This window comes from Rana temporaria, chromosome 3 (genome assembly GCF_905171775.1).
Source record: "Rana temporaria chromosome 3, aRanTem1.1, whole genome shotgun sequence".
NCBI lineage: Eukaryota > Metazoa > Chordata > Amphibia > Anura > Ranidae > Rana > Rana temporaria.
The window spans coordinates 375,294,560-375,314,691 of NC_053491.1; the positions used below are offsets into that span (position 1 = coordinate 375,294,560).

Sequence of the window (20,132 nt, forward strand, 5' to 3'; positions counted from 1 at the left end):
AAAAATAAAAATACACTCCCTGCCACCCACCAGCCCAGGATCGAAATTCTAGCTTCTCGAAATTGCTGGCTTTCCAACTCCTGCCTTTCCGTCTGGTGGATTCTGCCCCTTCCATGAATTTTCAGAATGTGCTGTACCATAATAGCAGGTTCCCAGTCGCTATTTCTTTGCATGTAAGGCCATTCCAGCTCTGTACTTTCACGTGGAAGGCAATTTTTTGGCAAGGTCCAGATTACTGCTGACACGAGATCCAGCAAGCATGGTCAGGGATGATATATTTCATTCACAGCACACTGGTAACTCTGTTTGCAACTAGGAAGGATACAGGGCAGAGATCAGTGCTGGAGCTTGTTTTTCTGCCATGTCGCCATACAGCTAGTGGTGATGATGCAAAATCTGTCAGCTCCACTCCTCCTCCTCAACGCCCTCCTCTGCTGAATTGTCTTATGAACCACCAATTCCCCCTGAGCGTTCAAGGGGCTGTTCAACAAGTCAGGCTAAAAGATTGCATGAAGTGCTTCAGCTGGTCTGTCTAGGGGAAAGGATCCACACTGGAGCAGAGATTCTTTCAGCTCTGCAGGGGCAGGCCCAGAGGTGGTTCACACCACGGAAGCTTGAGCCAGGAATAATGGGGTGCGATAATGGCAATAACCTGGGGTGCGATAATGGCAATAACCTTTGACAGGAAAATTTTACCCATGTACAATGCCCAGCACATATCCTCAATTTGGTGGTGCAGTGTTTCTTAAATGGGTACCCACAGTTGCAAGATCTTCTAAGACAGACCAGAAAAGTCTGTAGCCATGTCAGGCAGCGGTCATACGTAGCCAGTGTTCGGTTGGCTGAAATTTTGCAGAAATTCCATCTGCCCCGTAAATTGCCTGTTTTGTGACATGCCCACCAGGTGGAACTCAACTTTGGTAATGCTGCAGTAGCTGCACATGCAACATAGGGCCATCAATGAGTTTCTGTGTGATTATGGCACAAGAACAGGCTCAGGGCAGCTCGGCTTATTTTCCCCACGTCAATGGCTGCTGATAAAGGATGCATGTACGGTGCTGTCACCATTCAAGGAGGCGCCAAGGATGGTGAGCCGTGACAATGCATGCATCAGTGACACAATCCCTCTTGTGTTCCTGTTGAAGCTTACTCTGTGTGGCATTATGAACTGGGCACTCGAGGTAGAGCAGAGGGAGGAAGAGGAGGACTTTGCCATTCTTGTGACGCCACAGAACACACAAGAGGAGAGGGAGGAGAATTCTGGAGGTTTCAGAGGCATTGAAGCAGAGGAATACATACATCAAACCTTAAGAGATGATTTTCAGTCCCCAGAAACCCTAGGAGTAGTACATGGCTGGAAGGAGACAGTTCCAGATACTGTAATCCTCAGCGAACCCGAGGACTCTGCTTCTCATGCCTCTGCAAACTTGCTTTGCATGTGCTCCCTTATTCTTCAAAGCCTGCGAAAAGACCTTGGAATTCGTGGCATCAAGAAGAAGGATCATTATTGGTTGGCAACTCCTTGACCACTGTTACAAGGGGAAAGTCTTGGAATGCATCCTGCCCTCACAGAGGGAGCACAGGATAAAATAACTTGAGCACGCCTTAAAGAGGAGTTTATGCAACACCTTTCCAGACTCTGGTAGGTTACATTCTCACGGAAAAGGTAGTTTTGAGGCTTCTGTTGGTCTTAAGAGGAGCGGTGGAAAAGAAGGTCCTCTGCACCCAGGGTCATGAGAATAGGACACTGTCTAGAACTTGCCCAGTATGCAATTGAGCCAATGGGTGCTTTCTGCACAGTGATTCAGTGCTGCTGGAGGTTTTGTGACAGATAAAAGAGCACGTCTGTCCACAGACTCTGTTGACTCCATTGACTGGCTGACATTTGTCAAAGTGAATTTAGTCATGGATTAGCAGCAGCTATCAAGCCCCTGATGCCGATGTCGCTGATTAAGTGTTTCTGGAATCTCTGCAAGACTGTCTCGGCTGCCTAGCTTTGTGGGTGTTAATTTTATCTTAAAGTAATTTTTTGGGATAGGTTTCCTGGGCACAATTAACACCCAAGGACCAATTATTTTGTTTACAATAAGGCCAATTCTTGCTTCCATCAAGAGTATCTCTATAGGGTTACAGTATGAAGGCACCACCAACACCCAAAGAAAAATGTATCTGCAACTGTTTGACAGGGGCATCAAATATTTTTGTTTACAATAAGACCAATTCTTGCAAGAGTTCCTCTATAGGGTTACGGTATGAAGGCACCATTAACGCCCAAAGACCAATTTTTTCTCAACTATTTGACTGAGGAATATAATTATTTTTTTTGCAGCAAGGCCAATTCTTGTTTTTATTAAGAGTACCTCTATAAGGTTATGGTGTGAAGGCACCACCAACACTCAAAGCCAATTTTTTCCGCACCTATTGCTTCTATCCAAAGTCTGTGAAAGAGACACCAGACTTTATCCACTTGACAACTGGGCACTTAGGGCCAAATCCTCAGCCAGGCGGCGTAACTTAACTTTCAGCAGTTAAGTTACACTGACTTAAAGTTTTTACCTAAGTGCCTGATCCTCAAAGCACTTACGTAAAAATTTCAAGCCGTGTAAGTTAAGTGCCGCCGTCGTAAGGCGTTCCTCCTCTCCGGGGGGCGTTTACAATTTAAATGAGGCGCGCTCCCGCGCCGGCCGTACTGCGCATGCGTGTGACGTCATTTTCCCGACGTGCATCGCGCGAACGTAATTGACGCCGGGCGGCTTTGTGGATTGCGACGGGACACTAAAGTTGCGACGGGTGAAAAAAAGACGCGCCGGGAAAACAAATAATTATAAAAAAAAATGACAGCGTCGCTCGGCATGCATTCCTGAGGGAGAACTCCATGCCAATTTTCAATGAAAAAAACGGCATGGGTTCCCCCCCCAAGAGCATACCAGGCCCTTAGGTCTGTTATGGGTTGTAAGGAGACCCCCCCTCCGCCGAAAAATTGACGTAGGGGGTCCCCCTACAATCCATACCAGACCCGTATCCAAAGCACGCTACCCGGCCAGCCAGGAAGGGAGTGGGGACGAGCGAGCGCCCCCCCCCCTCCTGAGCCGTGCCAGGCCGCATGCCCTCAACATGGGGGGGTTGGGTGCTCTGGGGCAGGGGGGCGCACTGCGGGCCCCCCCACCCCAGAGCACCCTGTCCCCATGTTGATGAGGACAGGACCTCTTCCCGACAACCCTTGCCATTGGTTGTCGGGGTCTGCGGGCGGAGGCTTATCGGAATCTGGGAGTCCCCTTTAATAAGGGGGCCCCCAGATACCGGCCCCCCACCCTAAGTGAATGGATATGGGGTACATCGTACCCCTATCCATTCACCTGTAGGCAAAAAGTAAAAGTTAATAAACACACAACACAAGGCTTTTTAAAATATTTTATTATTCTGCTCCGGATGCCCCCCCTGTCTTCGTTATTAGCTCAATTACCAGGGGGGGCTTCTTCTTCCACTCTCCGGGGGTCTTCCGCTCTCCGGGGGTCTTCTCCGCTCTCCGGGGGGGGCTTCTCCGGACTCCGGGGGGCTTCTTCCATCTTCTCCCCTCTTCCGCTCTTGACTCGGCGAACCCCGGTTCTTCTGCAGCTCTCCGGTGCCTTCTTCTTCAGCGCTGGCTGCCTGCTATGTTTGTGTGTTAGCTCGATTTCTAACAGGCAGCCGGCACGGTCTTCTGTGACGTCATCTTCTCTTCTGTTCTTCTCCCCTCTTCCGATGTTGCCTCGTCGCCTGTTGTCGCTATAATGATGGAAGCGCGCCTTGCATCACATTTATATAGGCATCACCGTCCCATCATGCTCCGGTAGGTACCCACGTGGTGGGTGCACGTGGGTAGGCACCCACCACGTGGGTACCTGCCGGAGCATGATGGGACGGTGATGCCTATATAAATGTGATGCAAGGCGCGCTTCCATCATTACAGCGACAACAGGCGACGAGGCAACATCGGAAGAGGGGAGAAGAACAGAAGAGAAGATGACGTCACAGAAGACCGCGCCGGCTGCCTGTTAGAAATCGAGCTAACACACAAACATAGCAGGCAGCCAGCGCTGAAGAAGAAGGCACCGGAGAGCTGCAGAAGAACCGGGGTTCGCCGAGTCAAGAGCGGAAGAGGGGAGAAGATGGAAGAAGCCCCCGGAGTCCGGAGAAGCCCCCCCCGGAGAGCGGAGAAGACCCCCGGAGAGCGGAAGACCCCCGGAGAGTGGAAGAAGAAGCCCCCCCTGGTAATTGAGCTAATAACGAAGACAGGGGGGGCATCCGGAGCAGAATAATAAAATATTTTAAAAAGCCTTGTGTTGTGTGTTTATTAACTTTTACTTTTTGCCTACAGGTGAATGGATAGGGGTACGATGTACCCCATATCCATTCACTTAGGGTGGGGGGCCGGTATCTGGGGGCCCCCTTATTAAAGGGGACTCCCAGATTCCGATAAGCCTCCGCCCGCAGACCCCGACAACCAATGGCAAGGGTTGTCGGGAAGAGGTCCTGTCCTCATCAACATGGGGACAGGGTGCTCTGGGGTGGGGGGGCCCGCAGTGCGCCCCCCTGCCCCAGAGCACCCAACCCCCCCATGTTGAGGGCATGCGGCCTGGCACGGCTCAGGAGGGGGGGGGGCGCTCGCTCGTCCCCACTCCCTTCCTGGCTGGCCGGGTAGCGTGCTTTGGATACGGGTCTGGTATGGATTGTAGGGGGACCCCCTACGTCAATTTTTCGGCGGAGGGGGGGTCTCCTTACAACCCATAACAGACCTACGGGCCTGGTATGCTCCTGGGGGGGAACCCATGCCGGTTTGGAATTTACAAATTGCCGTGGAGTTCTCCCTCGGGAATGCATACCAAATGCCGTCGCTTGAATGGGCCTTTACAAGGTGTGACTAACTTTACACTTTGTAAAAGCAGCCCTAGTTTTACACCAGGCAAACTAACACTTACGGCGAAAAAACTAGGCACAAAAGCTTTGAGGATCGCCCTAAGTGCTAATTTGCATACTAACAGAGGCATTTCGACTCGAAATGCCCCCAGTGGCGGATGCGGTACTGCATCCTAAGATCCGGCAGTGTAAGTCCCTTACACATGTCGGATCTTCTGCCTAACTTAGGAAAACTGCTTCTGAGGATCAGTTCCAAAGTTAGAACCAGAGATACGACGGCTTACGCCGGAGTATCTCTTCTGTGGATTTGGCCCTTAAACACCCTTAATAACCAGACCAATTTTCAGCTTTTGGTGCTCTCACGTTTTGAATGACAATAACTCAGTCATACAACATTGTAACCAAATGAAATTTTTGTCCTTTTTTTCCCACAAATAGAGCTTTCTTTTGGTGGTATTTGATCACCTCTGCGGTTTTTATTTTTTTCGCTATTAATGAAAAAAGAACGAAAATTTTGTAAAAAAATGAATTTTTCTTCATTTCTATCATATCATTTTGTAAAAAAGTAATTTTTCCTCATACATTTGGCCTAAAATGCATACTGCTACATATTTTTGGTAAAAAAAAAAAAATTTTGGATATTATTTAGTCTGGGTGAAAGTTATAGGGTCTACAAGCTATGGTACCAATTTCTGAAAATTGAACAATTTGATCACACCTGAAGTACTAACAGCTTCTCTCATTTCTTGAGACCCTAACAAGCCAATAAAGTACAAATACCCCCCAAATGACCCCTTTTTGGAAAGTAGACATTCCAAGGTAGTTAGTAAGAGTCATAGTTAGTTTTTTGAAGTTGTCATTTGTTCCCACAATTCTTTGCAAAATTAAGATTTTTTTTTTTTTTTTTTTCATACCAATATTGTCATTATAACAGGTTATTTCTCTCACATGGCATGTATATTCCACAAATGACACCCCAAAATATATTCTGCTGCTCCTCCTGAGTATGGCGATACCACATGCGTGAGACTTTTACACAGCGTGGCCACATACAGAGGCCCAACACCGAAGTAGCAACTTCAAGCATTCTAGGAGCATAAATTACACATCTAATCTCTCACCCACCTATTACACTTTTGAAGGCCCTGGAGCACCAGGACAATGGAAACGCCCACAAAGTGACCCCATTTTGGAAAGCTAACACCCCAACGTATAATCTATGAGGCATAATGAGTCTTTTGAACAGTTCATTTTTTTCCAGATGTTCTTGGAAAATGTGGAAAAAAATAAAAACGCATTTTTTTTTACAGAAAGTTGTCCATTTATAGGATATTTCCAACACATAGCATGTACATAGAAAAAATTACACCCCAAAATATATTCTGCTGCTCCTCCTGAGTATGGCGATACCACATGTGTGAGACTTTTACACAGCGTGGCCACATACAGAGGCCCAACACCGAAGTAGCAACTTCAAGCATTCTAGGAGCATAAATTACACATCTAATCTCTCAACCACCTATTACACTTTTGAAGGCCCTGGAGCACCAGGACAATGGAAACGCCCACAAAGTGACCCCATTTTGGAAAGCTAACACCCCAACGTATAATCTATGAGGCATAATGAGTCTTTTGAACAGTTCATTTTTTTCCAGATGTTCTTGGAAAATGTGGAAAAAAAATAAAAACGCATTTTTTTTACAGAAAGTTGTCCATTTATAGGATATTTCCAACACATAGCATGTACATAGAAAAAATTACACCCCAAAATATATTCTGCTGCTCCTCCTGAGTATGGCGATACCACATGTGTGAGACTTTTACACAGCGTGGCCACATACAGAGGCCCAACATCCAAGAAGCACCATCAGGTGTTCTAGGGACATAAATTACACATCCAATTTCCTTACAATCTATCACATTTTTGAAGGGCCTTCATATTTCTAACACAGCATGTACATACCAAGAATTACACCCTAAAATACATTCTGCTGAGTAATGGGTAAAAAAAAAAGAAGATTACCTGTGGTTTTAGTAGTGCAATTGTCCACAGAAGGAGAGCCCCGATCCAGGCAGCAGGCAGGGACGTGGTCACTGGTCAGCGACAGTGAATGGAATTGTCCAGGCAGCAGGCAGGAATATTGTCCATAGTCAGTACAGTGCCAGCAGTGGCAAAATATTTGTCCTGGTAGGAACATGGTCCAAGTAGCGGGCCATGGGTAGGGGAATGGGGACAGGGGTAGAGGCTTCTCCCACCCAAATCTCTTTGAAGCCTCCGGGCAACCAGACCCTAATCCGGGAATGAGAAAACTAAAAAATTAGTTTTTTCATCCAGAAAAACAATTCTGGAGCCCCTCACATATGTGAGACCCCTGTGTTCCCACTAGTATAGCAGGGTAAAAGATCAATCCAAGGGGCAGGCAAAAAACGTGGTCAAACAGTCCAGGGTCAGTTCCAGAGCAGGCAGAGGTAGGTACAGTTTAGGGTTAGGCAAAAGAGTGGTCGTATAACAAGCCAGGGTCAGTTCCAGAGAAGGCAGAGGTATGTTTAGGGTTAGGCAAAAGAGTGGTCGTATAACAGGCCATGGTCGGTTCCGGAGAAGGCAGAAGTATGTTTAGGGTTAGGCAAAAGAGTGGTTGTATAACAGGCCATGGTCGGTTCCGGAGAAGGCAGAGGTATGAGTGCAGTGGCATAAGGGGTGTAGGGGGGAAATTACAGGAAATTAGAATTGCGTTTACCATACGTCCCTAATAATGAAGAAACGTATGGTAACGGCGGAAACATGTTCCAATACAGAGGCCTGGTTGGGAAGGACAATCGGGACAGTAATATGTGGTGTCTTTTCGAATTCCTCTTCTGGAGCACACCCGGCACCTCTTCTGATGTCTGTTGCCTGTTTCACGGGAGGGGGTTTGCTCAGGAAAGTGACGCTCGTGCAGTCTGCTCACAGAATCAGAGCGAATATTTTCCGGTGGGTTTTCAGGGTACAAAAGGGCGGTGATGACTTCTTCTTGATAGTCCAGATATGATACGGGGTTCTCGGATGATTTTTTGTAAATTACATAGGAATTGTAGAAGGCCAAACTAAAAAAATAAATGGACACTTTCTTATACCAGTGGCAGGATTTTCTTGTGGGCAGGTAGGGTTCTAACATCTGGTCATTGAAGTCCACTCCCCCCATGAACAAATTATAGTCATATATGCATTTTGGTTTTTGGATTGGGCCGGTTCTTTTGGGGACTTCCACGTGGGTGTCATTGTGGATTGATGAAAGCATGTGGACGTTCCGTTTGTCCCTCCACCTGACAGCCAATATCTCCTGGTTCCTCAATGCTGCAGACTCCCCTCGTCTGAGCTTTTGATCCACCAGTTTTTGCGGGAAGCCTTTCCTGTTGGGTCTTATTGTGCCACATGCTGGGGTATTCTGAAGGTAAAGACAGCGAAACAGGGGCAAGCTGGTGTAGAAATTATCCACATAAAGGTGGTATCCCTTTCCAAAGAGTGGATACATCAGATCCCAGACCACTTTTCCGCTGACTCCCATATACTCTGGACATTCAGGGGGATGCAGTTGGGAGTCCTTTCCTTCATACACCATGAATGAGTAGAGGTACCCTGTGGCTCTGTCGCAAAGCTTGTACATTTTGACCCCATATCGGGCCCTTTTGCTGGGGATGAACTGCTTGATGCCCAGCCTGCCTGAGAATTTGACAAGGGACTCGTCCACAGATATGTTCTGGTCAGGGGTATATAATTGGGGAAATTGTTGAGCGAAAAAATTTAGAAGTGGCCGAATTTTATATAGCTTGTCAAAAGCAGGGTCATTTCGGGGAGGGCACTGGGCGTTGTCGTTAAAGTGGAGGAACCGCATAATAATTAAATATCGTGATCTTGGCATAAGGGAGGAGAAGAGTGGCATGTGGTGAATGGGTTTGGTGGACCAGTAGGAGTACAATTGTTTTTTTTTTGAAAGTGCCATAGTAAAGGTTAGGCCTAAGAACATTTTAAATTCGTCCACGGTTAGTTCTCTCCACTCAAAGGGGCGGGCATATCTGGAACCAGGGTTACTTCTTACGTACTGTTGTGCGTAGAGATTGCACTGGGCCACAATGGAGGAAAGGAAATCTTCGGTGAAAACTAAATTAAAAAAATTTATCATAGAAAAGTTTTCTGTGTTCACCTGGACACCTGGCTGGGCAGTGAAGGGGGGGATATTTGCTGCTCCGGAATTGGGGGGAAGCCACAGGGGGTTTTGAAGGCCATAGGGAAGGCTGGCATGGCCCCTATCCCTTTGGGGCTGAGATGACACCCTACTGGTGCCTGGGCTTTGTTGCAGTGGCACATCGCTTGAGGTGGACGGCACAGCTCTTGAGGTGGACGGCACAGCTCTTGAGGTGGACGGCACAGCTCTTGAGGTGGACGGCACAGTTCCTGGGGTGGACGGCACATCGCTTGGGGTGGACGGCACAGCGCTTGGGGTGGACGGCACATCGCTTGGGGTGGTAGGCACAGCGCTTGAGGTGGACGGCCCTGCGCGTCTGGGAGTAGGCCGCTTCTCCACGCCAGCACCCCTTTTTTTCCTGGGCACATGTTCTTCTTCAGACTCTGAATCGGACCCACTGTCTATAACGGGTTCATAGGCCGAATCAGAATCGGACAGAGACTCCTCGCTGCTCTCATCGCTCATGGCAAGTAGAAGATGTACGGCCTGCTCGCCGGTAAAGAATTTTTTTGCCATACTGGTGGCTGGTGAGGCTGTACTGCAGAGTACTGTGGTGGCACTGGTGGACACAGGTGGGCACAGGCGGCACTTATGTGCACTGTAGTGGCACGGGTGTGGCTCTGGTGGGCACAGGCGGCACTGGTGGGCACAGGCGGCACAGGTGGCTCTGGTGGGCACAGGTGGCTCTGGTGTGCACCGATTAGCAGCACTGGTGGACACAGGCAGCACTGGTGGGCACAGGCAGCACTGGTGGGCACAGGCGGCACTGGAGGGCACAGGTGGCCGTGGTGGCACAGGCGGCACAGGCGCCACTGGTGGGCGCAGACGGCACTGGTGGGCGCAGACGGCACTGGCGGGCGCAGGCGGCACTGGCGGGCGCAGGCGGCACTGGTGGGCGCATGCGGCACTGGTGGGCACAGGCGGCACTGGTGGGCACAGGCGGCACTGGTACGGCACTGTTGTGGCAATATTATAGGACTCTGGTGACTGGTGCGGCTCTGGTGACACTGGTGCGGCTCTGGTGACACTGGTGCGGCACAGATGTGGCACTACTGGGCACAGATGTGGCACTGTTGGGCACAGATGCGGCACTGTTGGGCACAGATTGGGCACTTTAGGCACAGATTGGGCACTTTAGGGCACAGATTGGGCACTTTAGGGCACTTTAGGGCACAGATTGGGCACTGATGTGACACTATGGGCACTAGAAAACTCACAGTTTATCTCCTCTTCTCTCCCGCTGATACTGTGTGAGGAGAGGAGAGGAGGTAAACTTTCCCTGACCTCCTGTGTTTACATTGTGATCGCGCCGTCATTGGACGGCGCGATCACAAGGTAAATGACCGTTGTTGCTGGTCATTTACCTAGATCTGTGTAGCGCCGGGTCTCATAGACCCGGCGCGCACAGAAATTTCTGTGTGCGCGCCCGAGGCGGCGCGCATTGCTGCTTCTGCGGGGCGCCGTTTCAGAACGGCGACCCCCAGTTAAGCAACCACCTTGCCGCCGTTTCCAGACGGCGGCTGGTGGGGAACTGGTTATCTAATAAAAAAATGTTAATGTTGGCCTGAGTGTACTATAATTTGGCTTTTTCACATAAGGCTTGCTGTAGTGCAAAACTTTTATTTCCATCCAATGTCTGTGAGACACCAGAATTTATCCCCAAAATTTCTAATCTTGTTCTGAGCGTGCTAAATTGTGGCCTCATCATAAAGACTGGCTCCCCAAGCTGTAGTTTACAAAATAAAGAAAGCTTGCAGGGAAAATCTATTTAAATGTCAGTTTTGCTGCAGCAGGTTCTATACACGGTACGTGCAAAAAAGTGGATTGTATCACTCAGGGAAACTCTAAAGAGCAGAGAGTCCCCGGGGATATAAGGGGCTACTATAGGCAATAACGGACAGTGATCAGGGTATATATAGAAAATATATTTAAATTTATTGTATGAAAATCCTTAGGTAGATAAAATTACAACATAATGCTAGAAATAGCAAATCACAGAAACTAGCTACTAATTGCCGGCAAGTGTTGCACCAATAAATAGAGCTTATTGTATATGTGCAGACAAACAACACATAAGGACATAGACTAAGATAAAACAAAATAAACAGAAGCAGTCCGGACGCCTAGATGTCCGCACTTGTTGGGTTCCCAAACGGAAATACACTGGGCCAGATTCACAGAGATCTGCGGCGGCGTAACGTATCATCTTTACGTTACACCGCCGCAAGTTTTCAGCGCAAGTGCCTGATTCACCAAGCACTTGCGTATAAACTTACGGCGGTGTAACGTAAAGCCGTCCGGTGCAAGCCTGCCTATGGGGCGTGTGTCATTGCACATGCTCCGTGTGAAAATTTCCCGCCGTGCTTTGCGCGAAATTACGGCGCCCCAACGTATTTTTTGAACGGCGACATGCGTTACGTCGTTTCGTATTCCCGGACGTCTTACGCAAAAAAAAAAATTGAAATTCGACGCGGGAACGACGGCCATACTTTAACATGGCTGTTCTAAATGTAAGCCATGAAAAAGCAGGCTTATGTTTGCGACGGGAAAAACCGACTAGCGACGACGTAAGAGAATGTGACGAACGCGCGTACCTTCGTGGATCGCTGTAAACAGCTAATTTGCATACCCGACGCTGGAAAACGATGCAAACTCCACCCAGCGGCCGCCGGAAAATTACACCTACGATCCGAAGGTGTACGAAGCCGTACGCCTGTCGGATCTAGCCAAAAGCCGTCGTATCTTTGTTTGTGAATTACAGATAAAGATACGACGCGGCAAATTTTAAAGTACGCCGGAGTATCAGTAGATACTCCGGCGTACTTTTTCTGTGAATCTGGCCCACTGTGTATCTTAATTAAATAATAATGGTGATAGTATAGGGAACAACCAGCATGTGCGTCCCCGCGGGGGATAGTTGAGGAATAACGGCTGTGTAGAGATGGAGCTTAAATGCTAATGTCCATTTACTGATGGGTGTGACACTAAACAGGTATGACAGGAGCAACAATCTTGTGGCAGTCCTTATTCAGTAATGCTGCAGATAGTCACAGTGATTGGACAGTTTTGTATAGAGATGCTATTCAACGATAGAATGTCCCTCTGTATATGGATAGCTCCAAGTACTCCAAAGACTGGCATCTGGTAGGCAGTAAGTCACTAAAAAATCAGCAGCACTCCTATGCAGGAGTTAGTATCGTGACTGGGTAGGTATGCTGAATGCTGACTGCTATTAAGTGTCGCTACTAACGGCAAATACCCTTCGGGTTAGTCCACTTGCCTGTTAGACTTGGATGTCTATTGAAAATCCTCATAGTGATGCACTGAACTGTACATGAACACTCAAACATCAGCCTGATAACAGAAAATGCATTCCACCTTACCGCCTCCGCATGTCATAGGGCTATGCTGTGCAGACTCATCCCCTACCTCCAAAGTGGGATGTGCCCCGTACACCGGGGTATATCTTGTCTTGATACACTTCTGCTGGGGGGGTAGGTGAATTGACGAGCGCTGGGTTGTATATCGCGCTTACTTGCAATCCTTTCTCCCATATGCCGGGCACGTATTACCGTATGGTGTCACATTGAAGCCGAGCCTCTATGTATCTCCCACTAAGCTGTGGAATAGCTTCAGCTGCGTCCTGGAGCTGCGTGACGTCAACGCGCTTCGCAAACTTGATCGCGTAGCTTCGTCTGGACAGAGAGGAGGAGGTGTGCATTGCTCCCTTATATCGTATCGGTGCACACCTACTCCTCATTACAATAAGTATTACAAACAAAATCAAGGAGTTATAGCGAATAGGTTTCTCCCTTATGTGGTGGTTGTCACGTTCCCTTGACAGATGAAATATTCGATACTGCATATAGAGTCATTCCTGCACATACTTCTTACGTATTGCTGGCACAAGAACAACAGCTGCAATGAGCATAGAATGTTACCTTTCATTACACATCCGTTATTCCTGTGAAAGGGATAATGACTTCACATTTAAAAACCGATTTATAGAGGCATATTTCAAATGTCACGTGTAAAACTCTCTAGATTTCTTCATTTCTATCTTCGTGGGGAGAACTATATAGAACAGTGCTATGTACATGCTCATCGATACTCCTCCCAGTTACAGGAGGTACATCAAGGTTTGTTGCATATATGTTATTATCTCATTTGAAGTGACATTTACATAGTAGACAACAGCGCAGTGGACCAATGTGGAACAGGCTTTTAATTATTCTAAAAAAGATTGCACGTTCAGTTCCACATTCATCCCTAGCGGTGCAAGGGATTTTAAAGTAAAAATCCACCACTTTTCTTTTTGTAATAGGATTTTGTCAAAGTCCCCTCTTCTGGCTGGTAGCTTGAGAGCATAGATGCCTTTTACCTTGAGGCTGTCCGGTTTGCCCTGATGGTATTTTGCAAAGTGATTTGCAACCAGACTTTCTTGGCCCTTCTCAGAATCTCTTTCCTTTTCTTTTTTTATGTCCCTAAGGTGCTTCCCTATTCTTACCCTTAGTTGTCTTTTTGTCTTACCGACATACATTTTCTGACAGGGACAGGTTAGCATGTAAATTACTTTGTCCGTAGAACAATTGATCAGATCTCTGATCTCATATTCTTTCTGCCCCATTGCATCTTTAAATACCTTAGTTCTGTCGACATATAGACATATTTGACATTTGGATCAGGGAAACATTCCCACTCTCCGAGGATACTCAGATAGCCAGGACGTGTTCTTCTGTCTGGTGAATTCCGATTAAATATGTATGTCGCCTACGTTTTTGGCTCTCCGGGCTACCATCTTAGGACCTTCTCCCAGAATGTTTGCTAGGGTTTTGTTACTGGTGAGAATACCCCAGTGTTTTTCTAATGTTTTTCTCACGGTCCCCCATTGGGAGCCGTATGTGGTAATTAATCTCACTGGGCCGTATTATTTCTTTTTACTAGTTTCATTTGAGTCCATGAGGAGCAAGCTATTTCTGCTACGTTTCGCAGCTTTGCGTTTTGCATATTTCATTTGTTTATGGGAGTAGCCCCTTTCACGGAATCTCCCATATAGTTCCTTCCCCTCCATATTCAACATGGAGGGTTCTGAGCAGATTCGCTTGATCCTCATGTACTGGCCTGTGGGGATCCCGTTTTTCTGCCATGGTGGATGATGGCTGTCTGCCTGCAGTAATGTGTTGGCCGCCGTTTCCTTTCGAAATGTGCAAGTTGTAATTTTCCCATTTTTTAGGCCTATCTTTAGGTCCAGAAAAGAGATTTGTGCCTTATCATATGTATACGTTAAACGTATGTTGCGGTCATTGACATTGAGTTTATAAATGAAGCCGTGGAGGGCGTTGATGTCACCCTTCCAGATGACCAAGACCTCATCTATGTACCTCAGCCATGTATGAACATGGCTGAAGTACTGTGGAAGACAAAAAACATCCTCCTCTTCCCAGAGTCCTAGATGCAGGCAAGCATATGCCAGGGCCCATGCTGCTCCCATCGAGGTGCCCTTAATTTGCTGATAGTAGTGGGACGAAAATTGGAAGAAGTTGTGAGAAAGGGCAAATTGAAGCAGCTCAATCAGAAATTCGTTCTGATGCTTCTAAAGCCTAGTAGACACAATCAGAAAATCGGACATAAAATAGTGCTTTTCGAAGCGACCGATGATAATCTGATTGTTGGTACACAGCTTTCGAGAGCCGATCACAACAGTTCATGCAGAATATTTCCTTATAATAACAAGGGACAAACATGAAAAACATGAAAACAAAACATTTTATGCTCGGGAAAGAAAGAATACATTACAATACAATACAACACATTACATCACTTCTGAAGTTGTATTCTGTCGTACGAGAATTTTCGTAAGTTTAATAAGCTCTTCATTTTAGATATGAGACTAGCATGCAAAAAAAACAAACAAAAAAATGAATGATCATTCATTTGATATTTTCATCATGTGTACGATACACTTGTAGTCATTGGAAAGAATTCACCTCTTAGGCCCCGTACACACGAGGAGACATGTCCGATGAAAACGGTCCGTGGACCGTTTTCATCGGACATGTCTCCTGGGAGCTGTTGGTCTGATGTGTGTACACACCATCAGACCAAAATCCCCGCGGACAGAGAACGCGGTGACGTAGAAGACACCGACGTTCTCAAACACGGAAGTGCAATGCTTCCACGCATGCGTCGAATCAACTGGTTACACGTCATAACCAGCGGACATGTTCGATTAGGTGTACTAACCATCGGACATGTCCGACGGACATGTTTCCAGCGGACAAGTTTCTTAGCATGCTAAGAAACTTTTGTCCGCTGGAAACCTGTCCGCTAGGCCGTACACACGGTCGGGCATGTCCGCGTAAAACTGGTCCGCGGACCAGTTTCAGCGGACATGTTCGACCGTGTGTACGCCGCCTAACAGATGACTAAAAATATCAATGCATAAAATTGGGGGACCAGCTACACTAGAGCCTGCCTAAAAAACCGGACTCCCTCAGCAAGGGAGACAAAACAACATTTATCAAAAATAGTAACTTTATTAATACAGATTAGGAACAAATTCATAAAAACAGAGTCTTATCAGTCTATAAGAGATCCACTTATATTATAATACTGTTACATTATCTAATACTTATTCACACACTTATAGCCTTCTGGTACCTAGGTAGAGGTTTTCTTTGTAATATTTATGTGTGGATCACTTATAGGATGATAAGCCTCTGTTTTTATGAATTGTTAATCTGTATTAATAAAGCTACTATTTTTTTATAAATTTAGTTTTGTCTCCAATGCTAAACCTTTAAAGTCCAGTTATTGGTGTAGCTGTTCCTGCAATTATTTACATGTTCTGGTTTGGATGTGGCTTTTAGCTAAAATGTACTTCCTAAAAACATTAATGATGTCAGTGGGAAATTATCTGGGAGGCAGAAATTGCTCATTGCTCAAGGAACCCCTAGCAACCTCTGGAGGAACCCTACGTTTCCATGGAACCCTGGTTGAAAAACCCGGTTCTAGACATTAGTACACTGCTTGCTTTTGCTATTTTATATTTCTGGTTTCTGAGCAACTCTTTCATCCATAAAAATTTGATGTATTCCACAGTAAGCAACAAAGTGCCTAATTAGACCATTTGATGACAGCAGAAAAGGTCAGCAAAATAAACTGAAGGGGAAATAGCTAATAGTTAGAAGATGAAATTGGTAAAGCTGAAAATGACTTTCATAGTGATGGTTGTGAAAAAGTCATTATGTGCAAGACAAGCTGGTCCTGTATTTCTGCTTATACAGAGCAGGTGGGATATAAATCTATCCACTGTAGGACAATAATAAACACTACCCAATTATGCTAATATATTAAAATGTCACAGGATATACCTGTAATATAGCACTATGTATAAATTGTATCTCTGCTACCCATGCTCTGGTACCCAAATATGTTTAGCCCTATTGTTTCATTGTTTTAACATTATGATAATGGGTTGATTTACTAAAGGCAATTAGACTGTTCACTTTGCAAAGTACAGTTGCTCCAGTGCTTAGAAAATGAGGTGAAGCTTAACTTTGCAAAGAGTACCCAATCACATGCAAGGGGAAAAAAATAACTGTATTTTTGCTTGCACTTGATTGGATGATGGAGGTCAGCAGAGCTTCTGCTCATTTACTAAGCTCTGGATCAACTTTGCAAAGTGCTCAGCTTATTTGCCTTATTTGCCTTTAGTAAACCCTTATGTGCCTATATTCTGTCAATAACCTTTAAGGTACGGTAATTTACTTCTTTGAAATGTATTAACACAAGTGCGTCAACATGGGGTATGTTGTGTGTTAAAGGGGTTGTAAAGGTACAATTGTTTTTCCCTAAATAGCTTCCTTTACCTTAGTGCAGTCCTCCTTCACTTACCTCATCCTTCCATTTTGCTTTTAAATGTCCTTATTTCTTCTGAGAAATCCTCACTTCCTGTTCTTCTGTCTGTAACTCCACACAGTAATGCAAGGCTTTCTCCCTGGTGTGGAGTGTCGTGCTCGCCCCCCCCCTGGACTACTGGAGAGTCAGGACACTCTCTACGTTGTAGATAGAGAAAGGAGCTGTGTGTTAGTGGGCATCCTGACTCTCCTGTAGTCCAAGGGAGGGGGCGAGCACAACACTTCACACCAGGGAGAAAGCCTTGCATTACTGTGTGGAGTTACAGACAGAAGAACAGAAAGGGAGGATTTCTCAGAAGAAATAAGGACATTAAAAAGCAAAATCGAAGGATGAGGTAAGTGAAGGAGGACTGCACTAAGATAAAGGAAGCTATTTAGGGGAAAAAAATTGTACCTTTACAACCCCTTTAAATTATGTTGCATAAAGGCAGCCAATGCATCCTAACTTGCCTGAAATTTCACATGATTATTTTCTGTAATGCAACATATGGCAACGCACTACCAGGAACTTTGCGATGATGCCGGTAGTAACAAACACATTACCAGAATGCGGAAGTTTGAATCCAACCGTAATCAATTTATTAGTAAACTTGTACTATGTCCCCCATTAGAGTTTGGCGAATGGTTCGGCCCGAGCATTGACTGTTTGCCAAATGCATTACACGCTGCATAGTGCATTTTGCACCCTGACTGGGCAAAGCTTTTCCCAATTAGGGCGCAATATAAGCTGGTTGGTAATGAGTCATCGGCTGTCAATGGGCTTCCCAGCTAACAGCTGAGTAAAAAAAAATTGCCAGTAAAAAAAACAAACGGCGTGGAGTCCCCCAACAAAATCCATACCAGATCCTTATCCGGGCATGCAGGTCATGAAAAGGTGGGGGGATAAGTGAGCACCCCCCTCCTTAACCATACCAGGCCACATACCCTCAACATAGGGAGGAGGGTGCTTTGGGACAGGGGGGAGGGGGCAAAGCACCTTGTTCTCATATTGATGGGGACAAGGGCCTCATCCCCACAACCGTGGCCAGTGGTTGTAGGAGTCTGCAGGCAGGGGGCTTATCTGAATCTGGAAGCCCCCTTTAACAAATTGTTAAAGGGGGCACCAGAACCTGCCCCCCATGTGAATGAGTATGGGGTACCCTTACCTATTCACAAAAAATTAGTCAAAAAGTAATAAAAACACACACATACTTACCTATATAAGAACTGTCAAACGGCTTAGCCTGCAGTAGGTGGCCAGCCTTCATGTTGGCGAGACCGTTTTTATGTTTTTAATTTTTTTGGGTTCGGCATGATTGATGGATTCATTTACATTGGAGAATGCTGTTTTTTTTAAATAAAGAAATTGTCAAAAACGAATCGGCTCCCATAGACTTCAATGGGGTTTGCTGTTTTTTGGGTTAGAACTTTTCCCCTGTTTCGGGGTTCTGCTGCAAACTTACTGGGGGGGGGGGTCAGCTGATCTCTAGTCCCCATACAAAATAAAGGATTTTTTTTCTTTATATATGCAAGCAAGACCAGCTGCTTATACTTATACTAACTCCAGTGGTGACATCTTGGTGAATTTTTTTTGACAAAATGATCTAGCACAACGAATCACAGTAGCTGGCGGGGAAACAGCTACTGTCGCATCTATCGCGTCGCGATTTTCCGAAAGTAGCCGAACGTCGGTGTGCAGGCGCCGTATAGAGCCGCACCGACGTTCGGCTTCTTTCGGCTACTGGTGACGCGATGTATGCGACCGTCGGAAACATGTCGGAAGCCTGTCAATCAAATAGGAACGCCCAGTCCTGAAGACCATACCCGGAAGCGGCGGAGAAGATCGCTCTCTAAAACGGTAAGTACGGCTTCGATTTTAAAAAAACTACCCGATTCCCCTTGACAAAATGAGCATTAATCTAAGGTTAAAATTATTTTTTCGGGTGAACTCCCGCTTTGAAATACAAAGGCTACCTGTATGTAAGTATATTTATATATCTTTTACACCCTGTGGTTTGATAGGGTTGCTTTAAATTGTTCCTGAGGGTTTTAGAAACTTCTTTTTTTTTTTACTACCCAGGACCTGTTCTTGTGGCAAAAAGTCCCTTATTGACCTCATTATTTGAAATTTTTTTGTCATAAAAAGAAAAGAACAGACAGACAAAATTACAAATACAAGGGATTCAATGCTCAAAAAAGGCAAAAGGCAAAAAACACAACAGAAAATAATAAAAAAAACTACCCTAAATACACCCCTAAAAACCACGCCCTCTAAATAAAGAAACCACAAAAAGTAGATTGATCACTTAGGTACCCAGCCCCCCTCAAATAAGAAAGTGCCACACGTAAAAGACTTCCAATATAGCATCCAATATAGCAGCACCAAGTGCAGTGAAATTTTCAAGGAGACAGAAGCATTTAAAAAAAACATTTCTCTTTTCACAGATATATCTGTCAGCCTCCTTGCCGTGGTGGTCAGTTTCTGTGGGTTGGCACTGTTGGTGGTCTCCCTCTTCGTCTTCTGGAAGCTGTGCTGGCCGTGTTGGCGCACTAAACCGCTTACTTGCACCGTGCAGGCTGCCCCTCCCTGCATCCCCAGCGCCCCACCTGAAATGGTGGAAACCAACGAGAAGAAGGAAATTAAGCAGAATGGCAAGCATTCAGTGAAGGTGCAAGAGGCGGCAATGAAAATCAGCCACACTTCACCCGATATTCCTGCTGAGGTCCAAAATGCCTTGAAGGAACATTTGATGAAACATGCACGAATGCAGCGTCAAATCACTGAGCCAACATCCTCTTCAAGGTAAGAAATGTATTATTTTGTGTATTTATTCAGCAGTGAAATACTACACAACTATTTGCTGGGGAAACTGCAAATCTAAATAACAAAGTCTAATATTTATGTATGTATATCTATATATGTAAATATATATATAGGTATATATATACAGTATATGTATATATATATATATATATATATATATATATATATATATATATATATATATATATATATATATATATATATAGATACTGTATATATATATATACCTATATCTATATATACACACTATATTGTCAAAAGTATTGGGACACCCTACTTTAGACGCACATG

General features: G+C 45.7%; 1 protein-coding gene across 1 annotated transcript in view; it reads left to right on the top strand.

Annotated features, from left to right (window-relative positions):
* SYT10 (synaptotagmin 10) overlaps positions 1-20,132 on the top strand; it is a 165,303-nt gene that overhangs the window by 38,415 nt on the left and 106,756 nt on the right. Inside the window, exon 2 of the mRNA XM_040345577.1 lies at positions 19,463-19,820. Within this exon, the coding sequence (XP_040201511.1) occupies positions 19,463-19,820 (358 nt within the window). The remainder of the gene's footprint in view (positions 1-19,462; positions 19,821-20,132) is intronic.